Source organism: Netta rufina (genome assembly GCF_964035555.1).
Source record: "Netta rufina genome assembly, chromosome: W".
Lineage (NCBI taxonomy): Eukaryota > Metazoa > Chordata > Aves > Anseriformes > Anatidae > Netta > Netta rufina.
In genome coordinates this window covers 2,003,756-2,021,440 of record NC_140139.1, presented here as the reverse complement: position 1 = coordinate 2,021,440, position 17,685 = coordinate 2,003,756, and the positions used below count along the sequence as shown (strand labels likewise).

The window sequence follows — 17,685 nt, the reverse complement described above, 5'->3', positions numbered from 1 at the left end:
ACAGACACCTATGAAGAGCAAAATACCTTGTCTCCCCCTCACCGTTCTCTTTCTCAGGGGCTTTTGGAGGTTGTTACGGGCTTCGAACTATGCCAACATAAAATCGAGCAGTAAAAAATAAATCTACATTTCAAGTATCCTCATTCCGAGCTGTAAATTACCCAAGAAATCATACAGATCGGTCTCTTTTTTTTTTTACTGTACACTTTAGCATCCGTTTATTACTCTCTTGGCTCTTCCATAAACCTGTTTGGTCCATATTTAAAGAGCTCCTCGCGTTTCTCCTGCGATTTTTCCTTCTTTGCTGGAGGCCTCTGGGTACGAGCGAAGGCTTTAGGTAGGCTTTCTTCAGACTTTGTTGAGAAACTCCAAGTTGAGAGAAGCCGGAATATGAATGGTGTCCATCGTTATGGAGGAAGGGTTGAAGGGGAACGAAACGGGGAACATGTGCTTGAAGTCGAGCAGCAGCTGCGGGGGGTCGTTTCGCTCTTGCAAATGTGTCTAGGAGGGGGAAGAAGAAAACAGACGTTTAAAACCTTTAAAATTATAAATAAATTCATTAATTCTAATTTTCTAATTAATTCTAATCGCACTGGCACCTTGCTCTGCCAGTAAAACTTCTCGTGGGCCCGTGCTGTTTGCTACCACGCGTCCCAGCGTGCCCCAAAATTGCCTGAGCTGGGAATTTCGCTGCTTATCTTGGTCTTCAGCCCTTCGTGATTAACAGCCCGGATGACCCTGAAGCTGGGCGTTGCAAGTGAGCAACGCGGCACTAAGTTCAGGACAACATTCAGCGGGCAGAGCTGTTACAAAACACCCCAGTTATTCCTAACGACACGTATATGAAATCATTCTCGTCTCCTCCATTTCATAGCCTTCTGCTTTACCTGAATGTCTCGTATGAAAGCTACCGTCACCCGTTCTTCAAACTCATTCACAGGAGTGTAGAGATTCAGGATCTTCACAATCTGTCGGAAACAAAATATTATTACAGGCAATGGTAAGAAGCCGAAATTTTCCACCACTACCATTTTGTCCGGGTATGGCCGGAGCAAACCTCCCGTGACCTCACTGAGAAGCAGAATTGGGAGAAGTCTGCCCAGAAGTGATGAAATACGGTACCCAAATTTGTATGGAGGAGGAAAAATGGTTTTCTCTGCACATTTTCTCTTACAGCATGCCTGTTTGCCTAGGAGGCAGCACAAGTATCATCGTGGTGGCTTGGTAAACAGATGCTTACAATATATTCAGCATGCAGCTTATCTCCACTTGCCAAAAAAACAGAGGGTTAAGGCAGTATTTACTTCACACTGAGAGTCAGCAGAGCTTTTTTGCTGACTGATCTCCAGGTGTTTTTCCCCTACATCCCCAAGCTGCTGGATTATCCCTGTGGTTTCTGCAGCAGATCACTGGCCTCGCCCTGGTTACACCAAACTCTACAAGGCACAAAATGCCCAGCAAGGCGCTCAGAGGTTGCCTCGCAGCATTCCCACACCGAGGGCTCCGTCCTGCTCGCAGGCAGGGTACAAGGAGCAAACTGGAGGCTGGTTTGTTCGGATTTGCATCTTCCCTGATCCCTGCACCCTCTTGTTCCCCACCTGCTGCGTCGTGAGCGCTGTGCACAGGGAGCAGATGGCCTCGGCGTCCTCCGCCGTTTTCTTTTTCAGTTGCAGGAGCTGGGCAGCCTGAATCAAGGGCTCCAGGGTCTGGAGGGCTCCGCTCTGCTGCAGGTTCTTGCCACGCAGCCACTCCTCCAGCTGGCTGATGTTAAACCTGGGGGAACGCAACAAAGAGAAGAATCGAGCTGAGGGATGAGACGTAGCATCTCAGAAATCACTCACGAGGCTTAAGGGTATCTTGCAGTGTTGGCATATCGGGGTTTTGGATGCATGTTTGCGATTCACATGGCATAAAACAACCAGAGCAAAGCTCAATATCTGTCTGCACCCACTCTCGGGCTGAAAGGCAGCACGCCAAGAATCCCCTGCGGGGTGGGGAAAGGCTGGCGAAGGGAAGGTTTAAATCATTTACAGCGAGGAGGAAGCTTTATTACAGTGAGAAGATTTACGCTAATAAATATTGATGAGCTGTTCCTGGCAGGTTTGCAGGGGTCAGCTTTTAGCTACTCCTGCTTATTCCTTGCACTTCGGCCAACTCCAGAAGCCCCCTGCTGAATGCGAAGTTTCTCCCTTTACCAAATCAAAGAAAAAATTAACAAAATATTCTCGAGCAGAGCCCTCGGCCCACCTTAGCTGCATGCCCGTGCTCCAGGAGCAGACGTCCTTCCGCAGGAGGAGGTTGTTCAAGGCAACGGCGTTGATCATGTAGAAGAGCTGCTTGAAGACCTGCTGGATGATCTCGGGGTCCAGGCCCTGCTCACACACGGTGGTGTGGAAGGTGTTGAGCTGGCGAACGATCGCCTCTAAGCTGTAGGAGTTGTCGCCGTCTTCCATGCTGGACGAGCGGTTGCGGTAGCCCATCGGTTTCACGCCCGAAAGCCCTTGGATGCTCTCATATTCCAGCACCCCAGACACTGAAAAAGGGGGGAAAAAAAACAGCAGAGATGAGCATTTAATCATAATTTAATCATAATTCAGACCTAGAGGTCTGAAAGGAGAACAGATCCACGTACTGCTAGCCTGGCTAGCTGATACGCGAACACGACAACTTTCTGCAAGGAGCAGGGAATATGCAGATGTTGGAGGGCAAAGAGAAAGAGCCCCAGCTATAGAGGGGTCCAGCCTGTGAGCTCGAGGAAAATACCAGCAGCTGTGAGCTGGAAAGCGCTGAGAACAGCCCCCGCCACGAGCTCAGCGAGGAGGAGGCCAGATTTAGCTGAGGAGATGACTCTTCTCATACTGATTCGCCCTTGCAAAGCAAACCAGATGTTCTTTATCCTCTTCTTTCATTTGTTTTCCTCTCTGCTTTTAAGTATTTCCACCCACAAAAAGCTCAGCCACAAACCTGCAGGGGAAGACCATTCGTAGAGAACCACCAGCGCTACCTCCCCTCTGTCCCTGCCTCCCGAACGGAAAGAAAGGAGCAATTTTCCATCACTGGGGGATAAAAATAACTCCTCCCTAGTACATATTCTTATTTTCAGGTCTGCTTCTTCCACTCCAGGTCGCTGCAAACACGAGGACCTGCTCCAAACCAAGGCTTTTTTTCTTTTCCCCTTCCCTACCATAGGCCTCTGTTGCCTGCTGCAGGCTTTTCCTTTGGGGAGAAGTCTTGTTAGCACCACACAAAGGTCTGCAAAACACTCGTGGGGTATTTAACTGAAGCAAAACCACCAAACAAACAGAAAAAAACGCTCCTAAAAGCTAACGTTTTGGGGAACTTACCGATCATGGGTTGCAGGATGCCCTCCGCCACCTTGATGAGCTGCTGGTAGATCTGGGTGGAGAGGTGGCTCAGCACCTGGCGGTACTCGGTCAGGTCGAAGTTTTTGAGGCAGTGCTCATTCTGCTTCGGCGTGTTCTGCATCATAAAACCCTGAGAAGATGACGAAAACAGCCGGTTTTGTTATTCCAGCCCTCTGCAGTCCAATAAAATAACCGTAAATATTAAAAATTAATGAATACAAAACACCTCAGAGCATAACACGTCCAGATATGTTACCAGAGGGCATTTCTAAACTCAATTATAGAAAAAAAATCGAGAGTCATAAGTCACGTATGATTATCTCAGTCATAAATTACAACTAGGAGGGCCAAAAAAGCATCGTTAAATGGTACTTTTTCATTTTACCGTTAGCAAGGAAAACCACGTCTGGATTAATTTCAATACAGAAATGAAATTAAAAGCGGCTCTGCAGTCCCCTGAGAAACATTTTTTCTAATCCATTTGCTTCCTGGGAGTCGCAATTATTTGCGAGAGACTGATTATTTTGAGACTAAAATTTTAGAAAATAGTTAAAGAAAAAGACAACCAGGTGCTGTTGTTTTTTTTGACAGCATTTTCAACTGTTTTGAAGCTCCGAAATCTCCCTCGTAGCTGATTTTTTCCCTGCCTTTTGCCGAAAACACGGCAGATTTCTGATGCCACAAATGGAAGCCGTAGCCTTGAGTTCTGGGCTTCCACGTTAATGCCAACTCAGCTGGCAGAGGCACATGTGACACAGTTATGCAATTAACACAGCCACTGTAATTGCCTGTTTATGTGCTCTTATCAATTTTGGGGTCAAAGCAAGAGGTATGCAACCGCTTTGTTGCTTGCTGACTGGCAAAATGCAGAAATACAATATGCAAATGCTAAAATCAACTCAAAACACATCAGTTTTCTTCACTAATAAGAGTGCTTTTTTAAAAAAAATCAGGTGGATTTCAAACTCAGAGTTATACTAAAAGGATTTGTAAATAGCTGCTTCAGCTGACCCAGCAAATCATGGCAAAAATGTGAAATTTAAAGTGTTTTTTTTTTTCCCTGCTGCTTTCTGGAACAGGATTTTGTTTAAATGTCATGTTGTTATCTAGGCAGAAGAGGGCAAACTAGAGCATAAATTGAGTATTAACTAACGAATTTCACTCTCATTTAAACCTCAGAGGCCCGGAGGACTCAGAGGTCATCATCATGTGAATGATCTGACTTTTTCATTTGGTTGCATGACAACTTTGCTTTAAATTCTCAATTTATCTTTATTCTTAAAGCTTGACTGCTCAATGCATCATCTAGCACAAGTCACGACTGAATGACAAACTACAGCACTGGGGGATGCTACAAATTTTAACACCAACAGCGCACGGCTATAAGGATGGCGGCGTGTAACGTACCACGAGGCCTATGATGATCTGATTTTGTCAGAAGGGATCAGGTATGGCTATAAATAAAGGAAAGAACTGAAACGTGAAACACGGCGGTGGCAAGAAATGAGAGGATTTCCTTCTGAAACCTTACGGTGTGATTAAGTGTTGTTATTTTGAACCAGCTGAACAGGAAAAAAAATGGCAACATCCACAAAAATATTGCAAGATCTGGGACGTTTTTCCTCGTCTGAAAGTCTTGGCTAAAGAAAAGCTGTGGGGCCGACCAACCTGAGGGAAACAGCCTTCAGGAGCAGCCTACCAGAAGGAAATCCCCTGTTCTGACAGATCAAATAGCACAACTGGCTTTGAAATTCAAAGTTTTTTGGGTATCGTTCTGGAAATGCAGGTTACGAGGTTGCTGGTTTCTTCTTCGAAACATCTTGTCCATGAATTTCTGTTAGGAGCAGCCTCGCATCATATCCAAGTAGAAGAAAGGATGGGATGACCCCAAATCGTTGCCAGAGCAAAGCCACAAGACCCAGGGGACCCGAACGCCACCCCTGGCAGGAATGCCAAAACATTTCAGAGCAGCTACGAGCTCCTTACCGCATCGCCGCTGTACTGCTTCAAACAGTGCAGGAGGCGACACGTGTTCGCCAACCAAAAGGACGTCATCTCGAAGTCATCGTTGTGTTTCTGGGGGAGCAAAACGAAAAACATGTCAGAGCCTTCTTCAACGGGGGCAGCTGGCACGGCAAGTCAAAACGGCTTGGGGTCTCCCCACCTAGATCTTGAAACTATCGTTTCAAGCGTGACTGGGTCTCAAAACCACAACGAGAGCTGAATATCTGACATTTTGACGTGGTTTATAACCATTTTAAGACAGAGGAAGCCAAAGCCTACCTTCAGCACCTTCTTGATGCCATTGATGGTGGAGGTGAGCAAGGAGTGCACTTTCTGGTCGTCGTTGATGTAATCCGCGTGCCTGATGCACATGTAGAGGATGTAGGCAGGAAGGCAGGGAACGGTAGCAGACACTGCTTGGGGCTTGAGATCTAGAAAGTTTGATAGTTATTTTTAAACCCTCTTAAAATTCGCTGATGCCAGGTGAAGCAGAAACACCTGAGCAGATGATCCCAGTCAAACTCTTCTTCCCCTGCCCCGAGGAGGCTAAGATTTTGGCTCTGCAACTTGCATCCCTCTCTGCTGCTCTCTCAAGCCCACCAGTTGCTGCCCGCTCTGAGATCTACAGCCTCCTTTTTTTTCATTTTCCATTTTTTCTACCCCTTAGGATCGTATCCATGCCGGTGGATCTGCTTGGTAAAGCAACACACAGCTTTGCCTGTCAAAACTGTCATCACCATAAACACGCAGCCCTGGGAAAGATTAACTGGGGAAAAAACGTGCCAGTTTTGAGATGTCAAATTTACAAATTCTCCCTGGTGAGAGCAGGAGGAGCCAGACAAGAGCAAACTCCTCACCTGTGATGAGGTTTCGGATGAGGAGGGGCTCATCTTCCTTGTAATATTCCAGCATCCCCTGAAAATTTTTCTCCTTCCTCTGGACAGCAACCTGCCTGTTACGCTCGTGTTGTCTCCTCTCCTCCGGGACCATGGCTTGGGACGCTGCAAGGAGAAAGGAGGGTGAAAGGAGGGTGAAATGAGGGTGAAACATAGCATCTGGTGACCGAGGACTAGTTGTAAAGCATCTTGGCCCAAGTCTCCAAAATTCGTTGGCCTTAGAGCAGGCACCAGCGTGTTTTATAGAAAGCTTCCAATAAAACCTTTAACTCAGACCTATAAAAATTTAGAGAAGCGGGTCCTGACTTACAAAATCTTGAGTTACCAGTCTACTGAGCGAAAGAAAGAGCCCAGAAGTCAGACCTAAAGAGTAAAAGATGAAGTCAGTTGCTATTTTCCAAGGCTGCAGTTAGAAGGTGGTAAGCGGTAACCCCACGGGAAACTTTTTGATGCATCATTTTCATGGAGGGGGAGGAAAAAAAAGGGCAGGCAATGAAAAATACCTAAGCATCTCAGCTTCAGGCTGGCTGTAAAGCCAAACTAAGTGCCACAAAGGCACAATATTAAGCTCTGTGCACCCATAAAATGTTAATAAAATGGAAGAGACCAGCATGCATGTATATGAGGAAACATCAGCCGGCTGCATGCAAAGCACACTGACAAAGAGCAGCTGTGCCAGCCGTGGAAATTGGCCAGTTTTTCAGCTTAATTTCCCTTAATGCCTCGTTTTCAGAGATTAGGGGTTCTGTGATTTATCACAGCATCAACAGAGAACGGGGAGAAGGAAAGGGAACCTGCAGCCTCCAAGGAGCCAAAGCAGAGTGCTGTTCCCCCACCCAGTTCACCTTCAAAATCTTGGACCTTCTTCATGTAAATCTTCAGCTGCTTCTTCAGCTTCTTTTCATTCTTTTCCAGCTTCTCCAGCAGCTCTTTAAGATCCTGGAAAATGGAAGACACAGTGGGTTTAAAGATAAAAAGAAAAAGAACAAGCACAAGTCATCTGAGGTGAGTTTGAGGCTGGAGTCACTAGCAGCCAGGAGCTCACAGGCTGCTCTGTGTATCAGTAACACACGATACGAGTGTTTTGACAGAGGAAAATTGTGTTGCTAGAAGCAAAAAGAAAGGCTGACGTTGCCTTAGTGCCTAATTACAGAGCGGAGGGGCCACCAGCAACTTCAGTGGTGTCTTTTGGTAGGCAGTGCCACACGTAGGCAGGCTCAGAAAAAAGAATAAAGGACACAGGAGTAACAAAAGCCTTGGCCACCAAACAGCTCAAGGGTATGGATGCTCCAAAGAGCACCAACAGCACCAGGGGGAGATGCTGAAGGAGCCTGCAGAGGGTTTAGGAGGGTTGGAAGACCCCCAGGTGCCTCCCCTTCGTGTTTCATGTCTCTTTTCAGCAGTCTCTTACCAGATTTTCGTTGGTGAGCCGTGTGATTTCCTGCTGGAGTCCAAACTCCACCTGAGCCTCTGGAGAGAGCTGCAGGGTCTGCAGGAAAGCCTGCTGCTGTTTCTCCAGCTCTTCTTTCATCGCCTCCACCTGGTTTTGCAGAGCTTCCACCTCCTCCTCGTGCTCTCTTCTCTGGTCCTGGAGCTGTGCTTCCAGCAACCTGAGAAAAGGACCAAAGCCAACAGGGATTTATTTTGGTATCGTGGCAGTAAACACCGTTTGAGTTAAGATCCTTCAAAATCAGCCAAGATGGGAGATGTTTCCAGTCAACCTCCCTATAAAAATGACACAAAAGGGGGCGGTATGGCTATAACTCACAGGAATCTGTCATTTACTCGACGGGAGATTAAACAGTTTTGAAAGAAGATGGGAAAGGGGGAAAAAAAATCCCCGAACTTCCTTATTAAGCGTGTTTCTTTGTAGGGTTTTATTACAGTTGTTGTTTTTTTAAAGCCAGTTGCAACCCCCATTTTCCAGCCAGAGATACAAAAGGATCTTTTCCAACTGTGAAAACAGAGACAATAACGCACCCAGCCTTGCAATCATGTTGTCAGGATTTATGTCCTTAATAGGCTCGGAAAATACAGGCCCGCTATGGAATAAGTATCAAGCATCTAATTTTCATTTTATTTCTTCGTGCGCATTCGGATTAACCATGAGCTACCCTCGTGAACGTGTTCCTTCTATGAACTCGGGCTCCTCCTTTGAAAAGTAAAAAAATCATCGCTTATTTGTCCCGTTATTGCCTGCTTTTACCCCCATCTCTCTAGATGGGACTGCTTTAGATGATATACAAAAGATTATTACGATTTTTCCTCTAAACAGTGTTTTCAATCAGCTCGTTTAATGTTTTTTATGAAAATCATGGATATGGAGCCCCCTAACTGCCCTAGAGACTGATTAACAGCTAATTATTAGCTCTTCGGAGCACCGTATCGAACCAGAAGAAGACCCCATGAGTCCTCCTGCCTTGCTTTCATTTCCATCTGTGTTCCCAAATATCCACCAGCTTGGGTATAAGAGATCCTTCGAGAAGCACCAGCATCCCCAGGAAATGTGGAGGCTTCAAATCATGCCCCAGTGAGTCCAACCGAGAGCTCAGCCACCACCAGGAGCTGTGCCCAGCCACAATCTCCTCTTAAAAATTAGAAGAGGGCCTCAGATCCTCCCCCTTTTCATATATTCCCCCTCTAGCTGCTCCCACAGAAGGCAACAGGCAGAGGAAAAGAAAGAAATGAAACGGAAAGTGAGAGGGGGAGAGGAAGAAGAGGGGAAAAAAAAGAAAGCGGTTGACCTGGCAACTTGCTTTAAACCTTGATAAGCCAAGCCGAGCTCTCCATCTTCATTGAGATAACCCCAGTCCTCAGTCTTGCTAGAAATAAAGGACAGAAAAAAAGGGAACAAGAGGACAGAGAGAGACAAAAGGTCAATTGAAATAGAAGGGGAAGAAGAGCAGAACCCTTGTTTTTTTTATTATTTTTTAAGGACACAATTTTTTAAGGAGCCAGGTTCAAAATCACCCCCAAATAATGCCGGCTGGTACTTCTACACCACCTCAACTCTTGCAGACCTCTCCACGGGTCTGGCAAAGCCAAACCGAGGACTAAAGGGACGGGTTATTTGCTCATGTACCTCCTAACATATTTTGTTTTTTTATCATTCAGCCCGACTCAAAACATCTCACTCATAAGTGGGTACTTCACCTCTTTTCTCTTCCAGACCTTCTGTACCCTAAAATAAATTCTATTCCAGTCAAGGGTTTTCTCAGTCATCAAGCCAAACACATCAGCCTTTCTTCAGGGCAGCCTTGGATCCCAACCTCCTTTGGATATTTGTTTCCCCAGCTTCTCTTACATCCATATGAGATCCAATTTCCCTACATATCTAGGCAGAAAGGCAGGGAACTCGTTTCTCTTTTTTTACGAGGCGTTGAACGCATTTCAAGTAAGTGTTGTTGGGTGAACCTGTCCAGGTGCACTTCCTACACCGAGATTTTGCTCGGTTTCAACTCCAGTTTGACAATATCTTCTCTTTTGGGAAATAATAATAATAAAAAATTGCTTAACATATCACTGAGATTTCAGAGAAAAAGGGAATGGAGCCAATACACATCTCCTGTTTTGCGAAGAGCTGTGGTAGGTGCCATTCCCTGGTGAGGAAAACTCTGCCTTTAAATCCACACTCGCTGATACAAACCTCAATAATGGACATTAATCAGCCCCGTATGGGGAATTAGAAAGGTTTTGGGGTGTTGTGGCACTACCACAGAAGGATTTGGGAGGTGTCTCGCTGCTGCTGTCCTGGAGTGGCAATTCAACACCAGCCAACTCTTCTGGCCAATCCAGCTGGTGAAGCCATATGTATGAATTTTGATTAAAACCCCATTTTTCCCCATACATCGCAGGTTTCCGAAAGGATCTGTGGTCTGACAGATACGGGGGGAAGTTTTATTGGTCTGGTTTGCATTAATCTATTAGCCAGGTCTTTGGTTGTCTAGATGACCCTAACAGAACATGGATTTAGACACGGAAAACAAGCAAAAACCCAGGAAAAGTCCTCAGATTGCGTTACAAGTCAGCAGCCTGGGAATTCAAGGGAGTGCAATTATGCTAAGATAAAGCTGCCCTGCGAAATAAGCTTTGGTTTGTATTCATCAACGTGGCACTGACTTTGAAATCCTTGAGATTCCCTTCTCCCAGATGTTCGTATCGACCGAGGCATTAAAAGTCATTAGGGGTCCTTCCTTGCTAACTAGATTAATTAGTGCACGTGCCGTAATTATTTCCTAAAATGCTAAATGCTTCGCTCAGACAAGCCTGAACTGAGTTGAAAGGATGCAATTCACAAAGCCTCGTTTCTCCAAAAATTTCACAAAGCCTCTGTGTGGCCTGATGCAAGTAGCTTGAAGGAGATGCGAGTGTACCAAACCCCAGAGATGTTCATTTTTATCCTCTTCAGATCATTGTCACCTTAAGAGGAAGGGGCATTTCACTAGAAAATGCAAATTTGTTTTGGATTGAACAGAAAAATAGTGCACGCTGCGGTTATCTCTAACATCATCGCCTGGCCTTTCGGAGGCTCCCTGTTTCCAGCGAGATCAAACAGCCTTGAAAGAAAGATCCCAAGAACTAAAATGGGGGAACAAAGGGACTACGGAGGTTTAAATTCTGTCATTAAAGCAGAAAATTAGCTGGAAGCTCACTTGGTGCTTTGTTCTTTAGCTGCTGAAAGTCAAAAAAAAAAAAAAAAAAAAAGAGGAAAAAAAAAGCTGAGTTCACTGAATTTACAAAGGGGCTGCTTTTAATTCAAGGTTCCCCTTGACCTGGCATCAAAGGGTTTCCCTCGAGAGCAGCAGGGAGAAACAGAACCGCTCCACGGGCTGGGTTAGCAGCACCTGGCAGCTCTTCCCGTTTTCCTCCTGCTGCATTTAAATTCCCAGATTAATCAGGCATTCAGTGAATTCAGTGAAATTTGGCATGCTCCCCAAAATAAAGTGTTTTTCCCAGCCTAAACAGCTGAGATATGATGACTCCAAGCTAGGAGTGACCCACAGGTTTGCCCCAGTGGTGAGTGCATCCCCTTTGGTTAGGGGTGAGAGCAAGAGGTTAAAAAAAAAAAAAAAAAAGGAAATACTCACTGAAAAAGTGGCTCTTGCTCATCAGTCCTCCTTCAGAATTGCAATCCCACTTCAGAATTGCAATCCCACCAGAAAAGCTTCTCCTCAAAATATTTATTTATTGATAAAGATTAAAGAGAAAGCAGTTGTGTGGGTTTTTTTTCTTCCAGATTGGTGCTGGGGGGAGGGAATGTTAATTTATATCCCCCCAAAACAACAGTCCGTGCTCCCTGAGCATTTGTTTTCGTCTCTTTTATTGCCATCAGCTCCAGCCTACAGCTTATAAACCTACCCAATATCCAAACAAATGCACAGGGAACCGTACCACGGGGAAGCTGGTGATGATTTACAAGCCGCTGGATAAATCACCACCGAAAACCTCGCTGATTATACCTCGAGCTACTGCTACCATGTTACAGGAGCTGTTTCTCCAGCCCAGCTTCACATTAAAGGCAAACGAGGGTAATAGGAAACTGAGCCTGGAGACTGCAGATTTCCCCTCTGAAACCTCAAGAGATGAAAAATTGCCGAGGTCATCGCATGAATTTTTAAATTGCAGCTCACTCGTGCACTTGCAAGGAAAAGAGATTCTTAGTATCGTGGGAAATCAGATGGTTTGAGCATTTCGGGTGATTTCTGAGCTTGATTCCATCCTCACTGCAGCAGTCAGGTCTGCAAACTAAATCAATCTCACCATCCCGACTCCGCAGGAGGGCTAAAAGATTGCTCAGCCAGTTCACTTTAGGGAAGCAAATATTCAGTAGCAACAAAGTGGGGGGGAAAAAAAAGACACAAACGATTCCCCGTCACGCTTTTGTGTCCACCAAGTTCCAAAACCATTACGCAGCTCTTCATAATTGTTCATGTCACGTTCATAGATGGCGCGTCTCGGCTCATATTCATACAGGCATGAATACAATCCTAATTAAGTCACGGCCTTTCCCAGCCTGGTGTGCTAACGACCTACTGCAGCCAGTTTGCAAAGTGGCAAAGCATCCTGCGTTTGTTAAAAGCCATTCATCCACAACGGTTATGTCCCCCAAATACCTTGTTGAATGCAAATTGGGTAGGAAATATCTGCATTTGTCAAAGAAAAGGAGATAAAGATTCAATTCCCATGCAGTAAAATAAACATTTACTTTACGTATGACCTCGCAGTTTAATCTAAGTAATTTGGCTTTCTTGCAGGACGTTATCTTTTTACTTTATATCCTCCTGGATGGTGGCAGGGATTGATTTAATGCCTCGAAGTATAAACCCTCTGTTACCATACAGACAGATGGTGACAAATTCCTTCCCAGCACAGCATGAGGAATTGCTTGAAATGAGTAAATCAAATTTTCCAAATCCTCCTTCTTGCTACTAATTATGCAGTGGAAGAGGAGTTTTGGTTTTTACCTGTTGCTTCCTTGACTTTTTCAGCCACAGAAGCAGAAGAGTGGGAAAGCTCAGCTCTCCCCAAATCAGGGCTGAGCCACAGGGATAGGAAAGAGGCTCAGAGACAGGGAAATTTTCCCTTAAAACACCCACTCAGGAGCTCTTCAAACAGATTCCTAACCTGGCAGCACAATCCCTGCCTTTGTTCTCCCCCTGTACAAGCCCAAATCCAGTTTTGCTCACTTCTACGTTGGCTTTTCCACCCGTCCCACACCTGCCTTCCCCTGGGGAGGCACTGGCCCAAAGACAAGGGCACCTCACCCATGAGGAGACCGGCATCTTCAGTCCCATCTTTACGGCCTGTCCTCGTCCCCATCCCCAGAACAGAACCCAGAAGCTGCTAACTCTCCAAAATATTTTGGTAATTTAGGACCAGATCCCATCTCTCACGCTTTCCTCAGTCCTCCAAACTGCTGGAAGGGTTTGGGCCGCGCTTACCGGTTCGTCTCGCATATCCCCTGGTAGGCCTCGATCACGTCCTCCTGGTCGATGTGCTTGTCACTGTTGGGCCAGCTGGCAGGGCTGGTGATGGTCTCCTAAATTCAACACGAAAAACAGAGCAGCGTGACCTCCTGAACATCCCTCAAGGTCCCCAAAACTGAACAAGTCCCACGAGTAACGGAGCTCCCTCAGGGCATCCCTCGGACTAGAGGGTTCCTACAAATTCGTACATGCAAGCGGACAACAGCAAGGATCAGAAGATGGAAGGAGAATGAAGAGAACCCAGAAGGGAGATAAGGAGTGCCCGTGTGTGGCCCGAAACACAAAAACACACTAAAACCTCAAGGGAGGATAAAGTGGTGAATTAAAAAACCCAAGTGAGAGTTTCAGAAAATGCACCCTTCGGTCAGAGCAGGCTCTAAACAAAAAAGCCTTCGTGAGAAAGGGTCAAACTCTTCCCTTGCCTACGTGCCAGTAGAGACACCACGACTGCACCAGCATCACACGAGCAGAATCTGGTCCAGAAACCATTTTCCACCATCCCGTTTCCTTGCGGAATAGGTTGGTTGTCACAAAACATCACCGGGATCACCTCAATGTTTCCCGGAATGGGAAAAGGCAAGAGAAATCCCATTATCCTCTCCTTTACCATATTTTTGCCCGGCTCTGTCTGCTGGGCCGCCTTCATTATCTGCGACCTCAGGATGAGCACTTCTTCCTTCCGCACTTCCAGCTCCTCGTTGGCCGACTTCAGCTGATTCAGCAGGAGATTATAACTGTCCTGAACATCGTTGGAGGAGTTGTTCTGGGTTGCTCGGTCTGCGATAGCTTTCCTCAGCTCGTTAAGTTCATTTTTCAGCTTCTTGTTCTCCGACTCCAGCTCTTGCCTCTGGAAAACACCAAACCATCACAAGATTGAGCGAAACTGCCGAGCAATGGGTTGACTGCCTCATCTGCTTCTAAGATGCCTCTCGTGCTGGTGATCCCAGCTGACCCATCAATTCCTGCCCAAATCAGCCTTCGGAAAAGATTTTTGCTGCAATCAATAGCCTGGTGCTATTTAATCTCATGTGGTGACACAGAGGAAAATTGGCATTATTCATTGGCATTATTTTTAAACACAAAATCAACCCAGTAGAGAACCCAAACATATTTTTTCCTCTCTACCCCTTTTCCTTCTTAATCAAGAAATCACCACAAAACCCCACAATGTTTAATTCATTTCTGGCTGTCCTTAGATAAGCCGCAAGGTGCGGTCTGACACGGCCCTTCCCATTGCCAACATCCCCTCGGGTTTGAATTCCCACTGCATCTTCCTCTGTCACCCAGCCCGTAATTCTCCCCATCACATTTGCAGTTAAAGGATTTTCTCTCCCTGCTATCTTGTCAGCTGCTGGCATTTGACAGACGGGGTCGACGCCGTGCAGGTTTTACACCAACTGCTCCCCCCGAATAAAGATGCGTGAGCGCTGATGTTTTGCTGAGACAACTGAAGGGCTCCTTTGCTTTTTGTGTCAGTAGAAGAGAGAGGAATAACAAATTTGGGCAGCTAGACAGCCTCTAGCTCGGTGTCTGGCGTGGATTCCCCTTCCCTAAGGACCGAGCTCTGTGGAGATTCTCCAGTGTCTACAACAGCACAACCTCTCCCCCAGGAGATTCGGGTTCCTCTCTCTCCCCTCTGCCTTCTGGCCCATCCCACAGCTTTCTTGTTAACTATGGGATATCTACCTCATTAGCAGCTTCGGCTAATGAATCTGAAAGCCACTGAGGGGGATGGGGGCGGTTTATGCAATTTATATAGCATGTAGCTCGCACAGCTGTGCAAACCTTATTTCCATAGGAAACGGGTGTTATAATTATAAATCCTTCCAGATTATAAATAGCAGCAGAGGTGTGAACAGAAGAGCTGATCTGGCATCTGGACAGCCAGCCCTCTCCTGGATGAACAAACACCATCATTAACAGAGCACATTCAGGTACTTAAAGCCATCTGTCATTTAAAAAATTGTAAGAAATGCGTTCGATCCAGCAATTCCTCCACGTCCACATCAACCACGGCTCAAGCTTTTCAGTTAAGTGTTTCTAAAAGAAGTTTGGAGAGCGTGTACACGATGGGAAATCTTCACCAAGAAGGGTTTAACTCTTGCTGGGTAGCTCAAGCATTGACTCACTTTGAACTCTTCTGGTCAGGCTCAGCCAGATGAAGGGGAAGAAGCAAGGCATTAATTGATTTTTCTACCCAAATGGTTTTTGATTTTTTTGCTGGAGAAGCCTTGCTTGCTTTTCTTGCAGGTCAGCCACACTCCTAACTCCACAGGCTGGTTGTAGGCATCTAGGAAGATGCCTAGACAGCAGCGCTAGAAAGGTGAACCTCCATAAATCTGAGGTTAGTGCTGCTGTGACAGCAATTCATTCCCTATTCTATTTCTGGTCCTCGATAGGAAAAAAAAAAAAACAACACCCTCTATAGAAGCTTATTTAATGATGAGCTTAGAAATTCAAGAGCATCCCAGCTATGTGAGGAGAGAGAAATCAAACTATGCTTTCTGCTCCTGCTAGGAACACAAAGTCAGTGCAAGGACTTCTTGGTGCTTTTGTTCCCACTCCCCCAGCCCCAGAAAATACATTTTTCACTGATCTTTTTGTTGCATGTGCATAACTCAGAGACAAACCTGCCACCAGGACCTCCCCAGGAGAATAAACAAGGAGTTTCCCATCCTCCAGCCCTACCTTACAGCTGGCTGGGCACATTTTAGGACAGCAGCAACTAAAAACTCTCTTTATCCATTACAAAGGACTCCTAATAAGGAGGAATTCACCACGTGCAGCTTTTACACACCAGCTCCTCCACGTAACAACTTTTTAAGCTGGCACAAGGGAAGAATAAATTTGATTACACATGACCCTCGAAGGAGCCGTGTATTTCAACTCATCTATAGGGAATGCAAAATCCTCTCCTTTAGGAAGATATTTCCTGCCACGATGTCATTTGAAGAAACTGCTCCTGGCTTTTCTACAGTTTCTCCTAAACCTGAATTCACCCCAAACCCCACGTGCCACTGCTGATCTGAATTTTTTTGCCAGAAAATCACCCACTTGCCAGAAATTGCCAGAAAAATCACGAGTGAGTCCAGCAGAGTCTCTCTCTTGCTGAGCACTGTACGGATTTAAAGCAAGCTCTTAGAGCTGGTTGTTCATTTTTGCCACCTTCAGCTCATTTTCCTGCAGCCACAGTGAGAACATCACGATGGAAATCCTTAAAAAACACCGTGCTGGAGATCCCTAAAGAGCTCTTGCAGTGCAACGTCAGGTTTTTCCCCTTCCAACCTTCAACTTCGTTTTGCTTTACAAGGTCAAGTCAAAGATCAGACCTAAAACCTTCACAGCCACGTTTATCCAACAGAAAGACACTTGGGCAATGATCCTAAAGCTCCTGCCATGCTTCTGCTCCAGCGGGCTGCGCAGAGGTACTAATGAAACTCAACAAAAATAGCATGTTTAGAGCCTAAAAATTGGATGGACTAAGTGCCAGATAAAGCTGCTGTTAGAGGTATGCTCTTGAGTACAAGCCCCTCGCTCACCTTCAGACTGTTGTAGGCAAAATCTTCGTGGTCCGAAGCCATTTCGGTCTTCGTCTCGATTACCTGCAGGGGTTGAAGAGAGAAATTGGTATTAAAGAGGAGCCAGAGGAGCTGATCAGGCTGAACCAGCCAGCTCAGCGACAATAATGTTATTAATTGGCGTTAGATGGAGTCCCAGCTCCACGTAGCTGGGGCTGCTTGGGGAGAAAATGGCTTAATTTCTTGTTAATATCTTGATAACTGTGGTTTATTGCAGCTTTCCCAGTTCACACATCTCCTGCAAGCTGCTAGAGAGGATCAGTGGGAATATCTGGTGAGCCAAGTGAATAATTGCCACTGAGGCTTTTGTTGAGCCTCCTATGTGTTTGTTGACAAATGCAATAGATCTCACACTGAAGATAAATAAAATAATTGCCAAACAAAGCACCAGAAGCCCTGGATGCTTCCATTACGCAACCAAGAGTGAAGGCATTTGCTTAGGGTTTCATGTAGTAGCACGTTTATTGCTTCAGGACCCTATAAGCACAGACCCAGCATGCATCATCTCCCCACACATTGCCCTATAACGAAGCTCAGAGCTCTGGTTACAGACGGCAGGGGAAAACCTACACACAAGCTGCCATCAAAAGCTCCCTCCGTGCCATAAATGAGCTCTCTGATTTTCTAGAGAGATGAATTTTCACATTTCAGTGACAAGACAGGGCCTAGTCCTGCCTCTCAGTTACCATCAAGCTGTCCCTAACAGCAATTTTATTTGTTTTAAATGGCTTCCAGGCAAACTACCCAAAATACAGAAAGAGCTTTGGTTCCATAGGGAAGAAAGAACATATCAAAGGCAGCCCCTGTCCTGCAAAACAGAGGAAAGCTGCTATCAGAGTGTATTTTTCCTATCTTG

At 45.8% G+C, this 17,685-nt stretch overlaps 1 protein-coding gene across 1 annotated transcript in view; it reads right to left on the bottom strand.

The window, feature by feature from the left end:
• Positions 1-348: 348 nt before the first annotated feature.
• Positions 349-17,685, bottom strand: part of MYO5B (myosin VB) — a gene marked incomplete at both ends in the record, with an annotated part of 68,756 nt that continues 51,419 nt past the window's right edge. Inside the window, 14 exons of the mRNA XM_084304521.1 lie at positions 349-501; positions 888-968; positions 1,599-1,773; positions 2,248-2,533; positions 3,345-3,495; positions 5,352-5,441; positions 5,649-5,800; positions 6,227-6,370; positions 7,111-7,204; positions 7,677-7,875; positions 9,010-9,087; positions 13,207-13,304; positions 13,859-14,098; positions 16,791-16,853. Coding sequence (XP_084160647.1) covers positions 349-501; positions 888-968; positions 1,599-1,773; positions 2,248-2,533; positions 3,345-3,495; positions 5,352-5,441; positions 5,649-5,800; positions 6,227-6,370; positions 7,111-7,204; positions 7,677-7,875; positions 9,010-9,087; positions 13,207-13,304; positions 13,859-14,098; positions 16,791-16,853 — 2,004 coding nt within the window. The remainder of the gene's footprint in view (positions 502-887; positions 969-1,598; positions 1,774-2,247; positions 2,534-3,344; positions 3,496-5,351; positions 5,442-5,648; positions 5,801-6,226; positions 6,371-7,110; positions 7,205-7,676; positions 7,876-9,009; positions 9,088-13,206; positions 13,305-13,858; positions 14,099-16,790; positions 16,854-17,685) is intronic.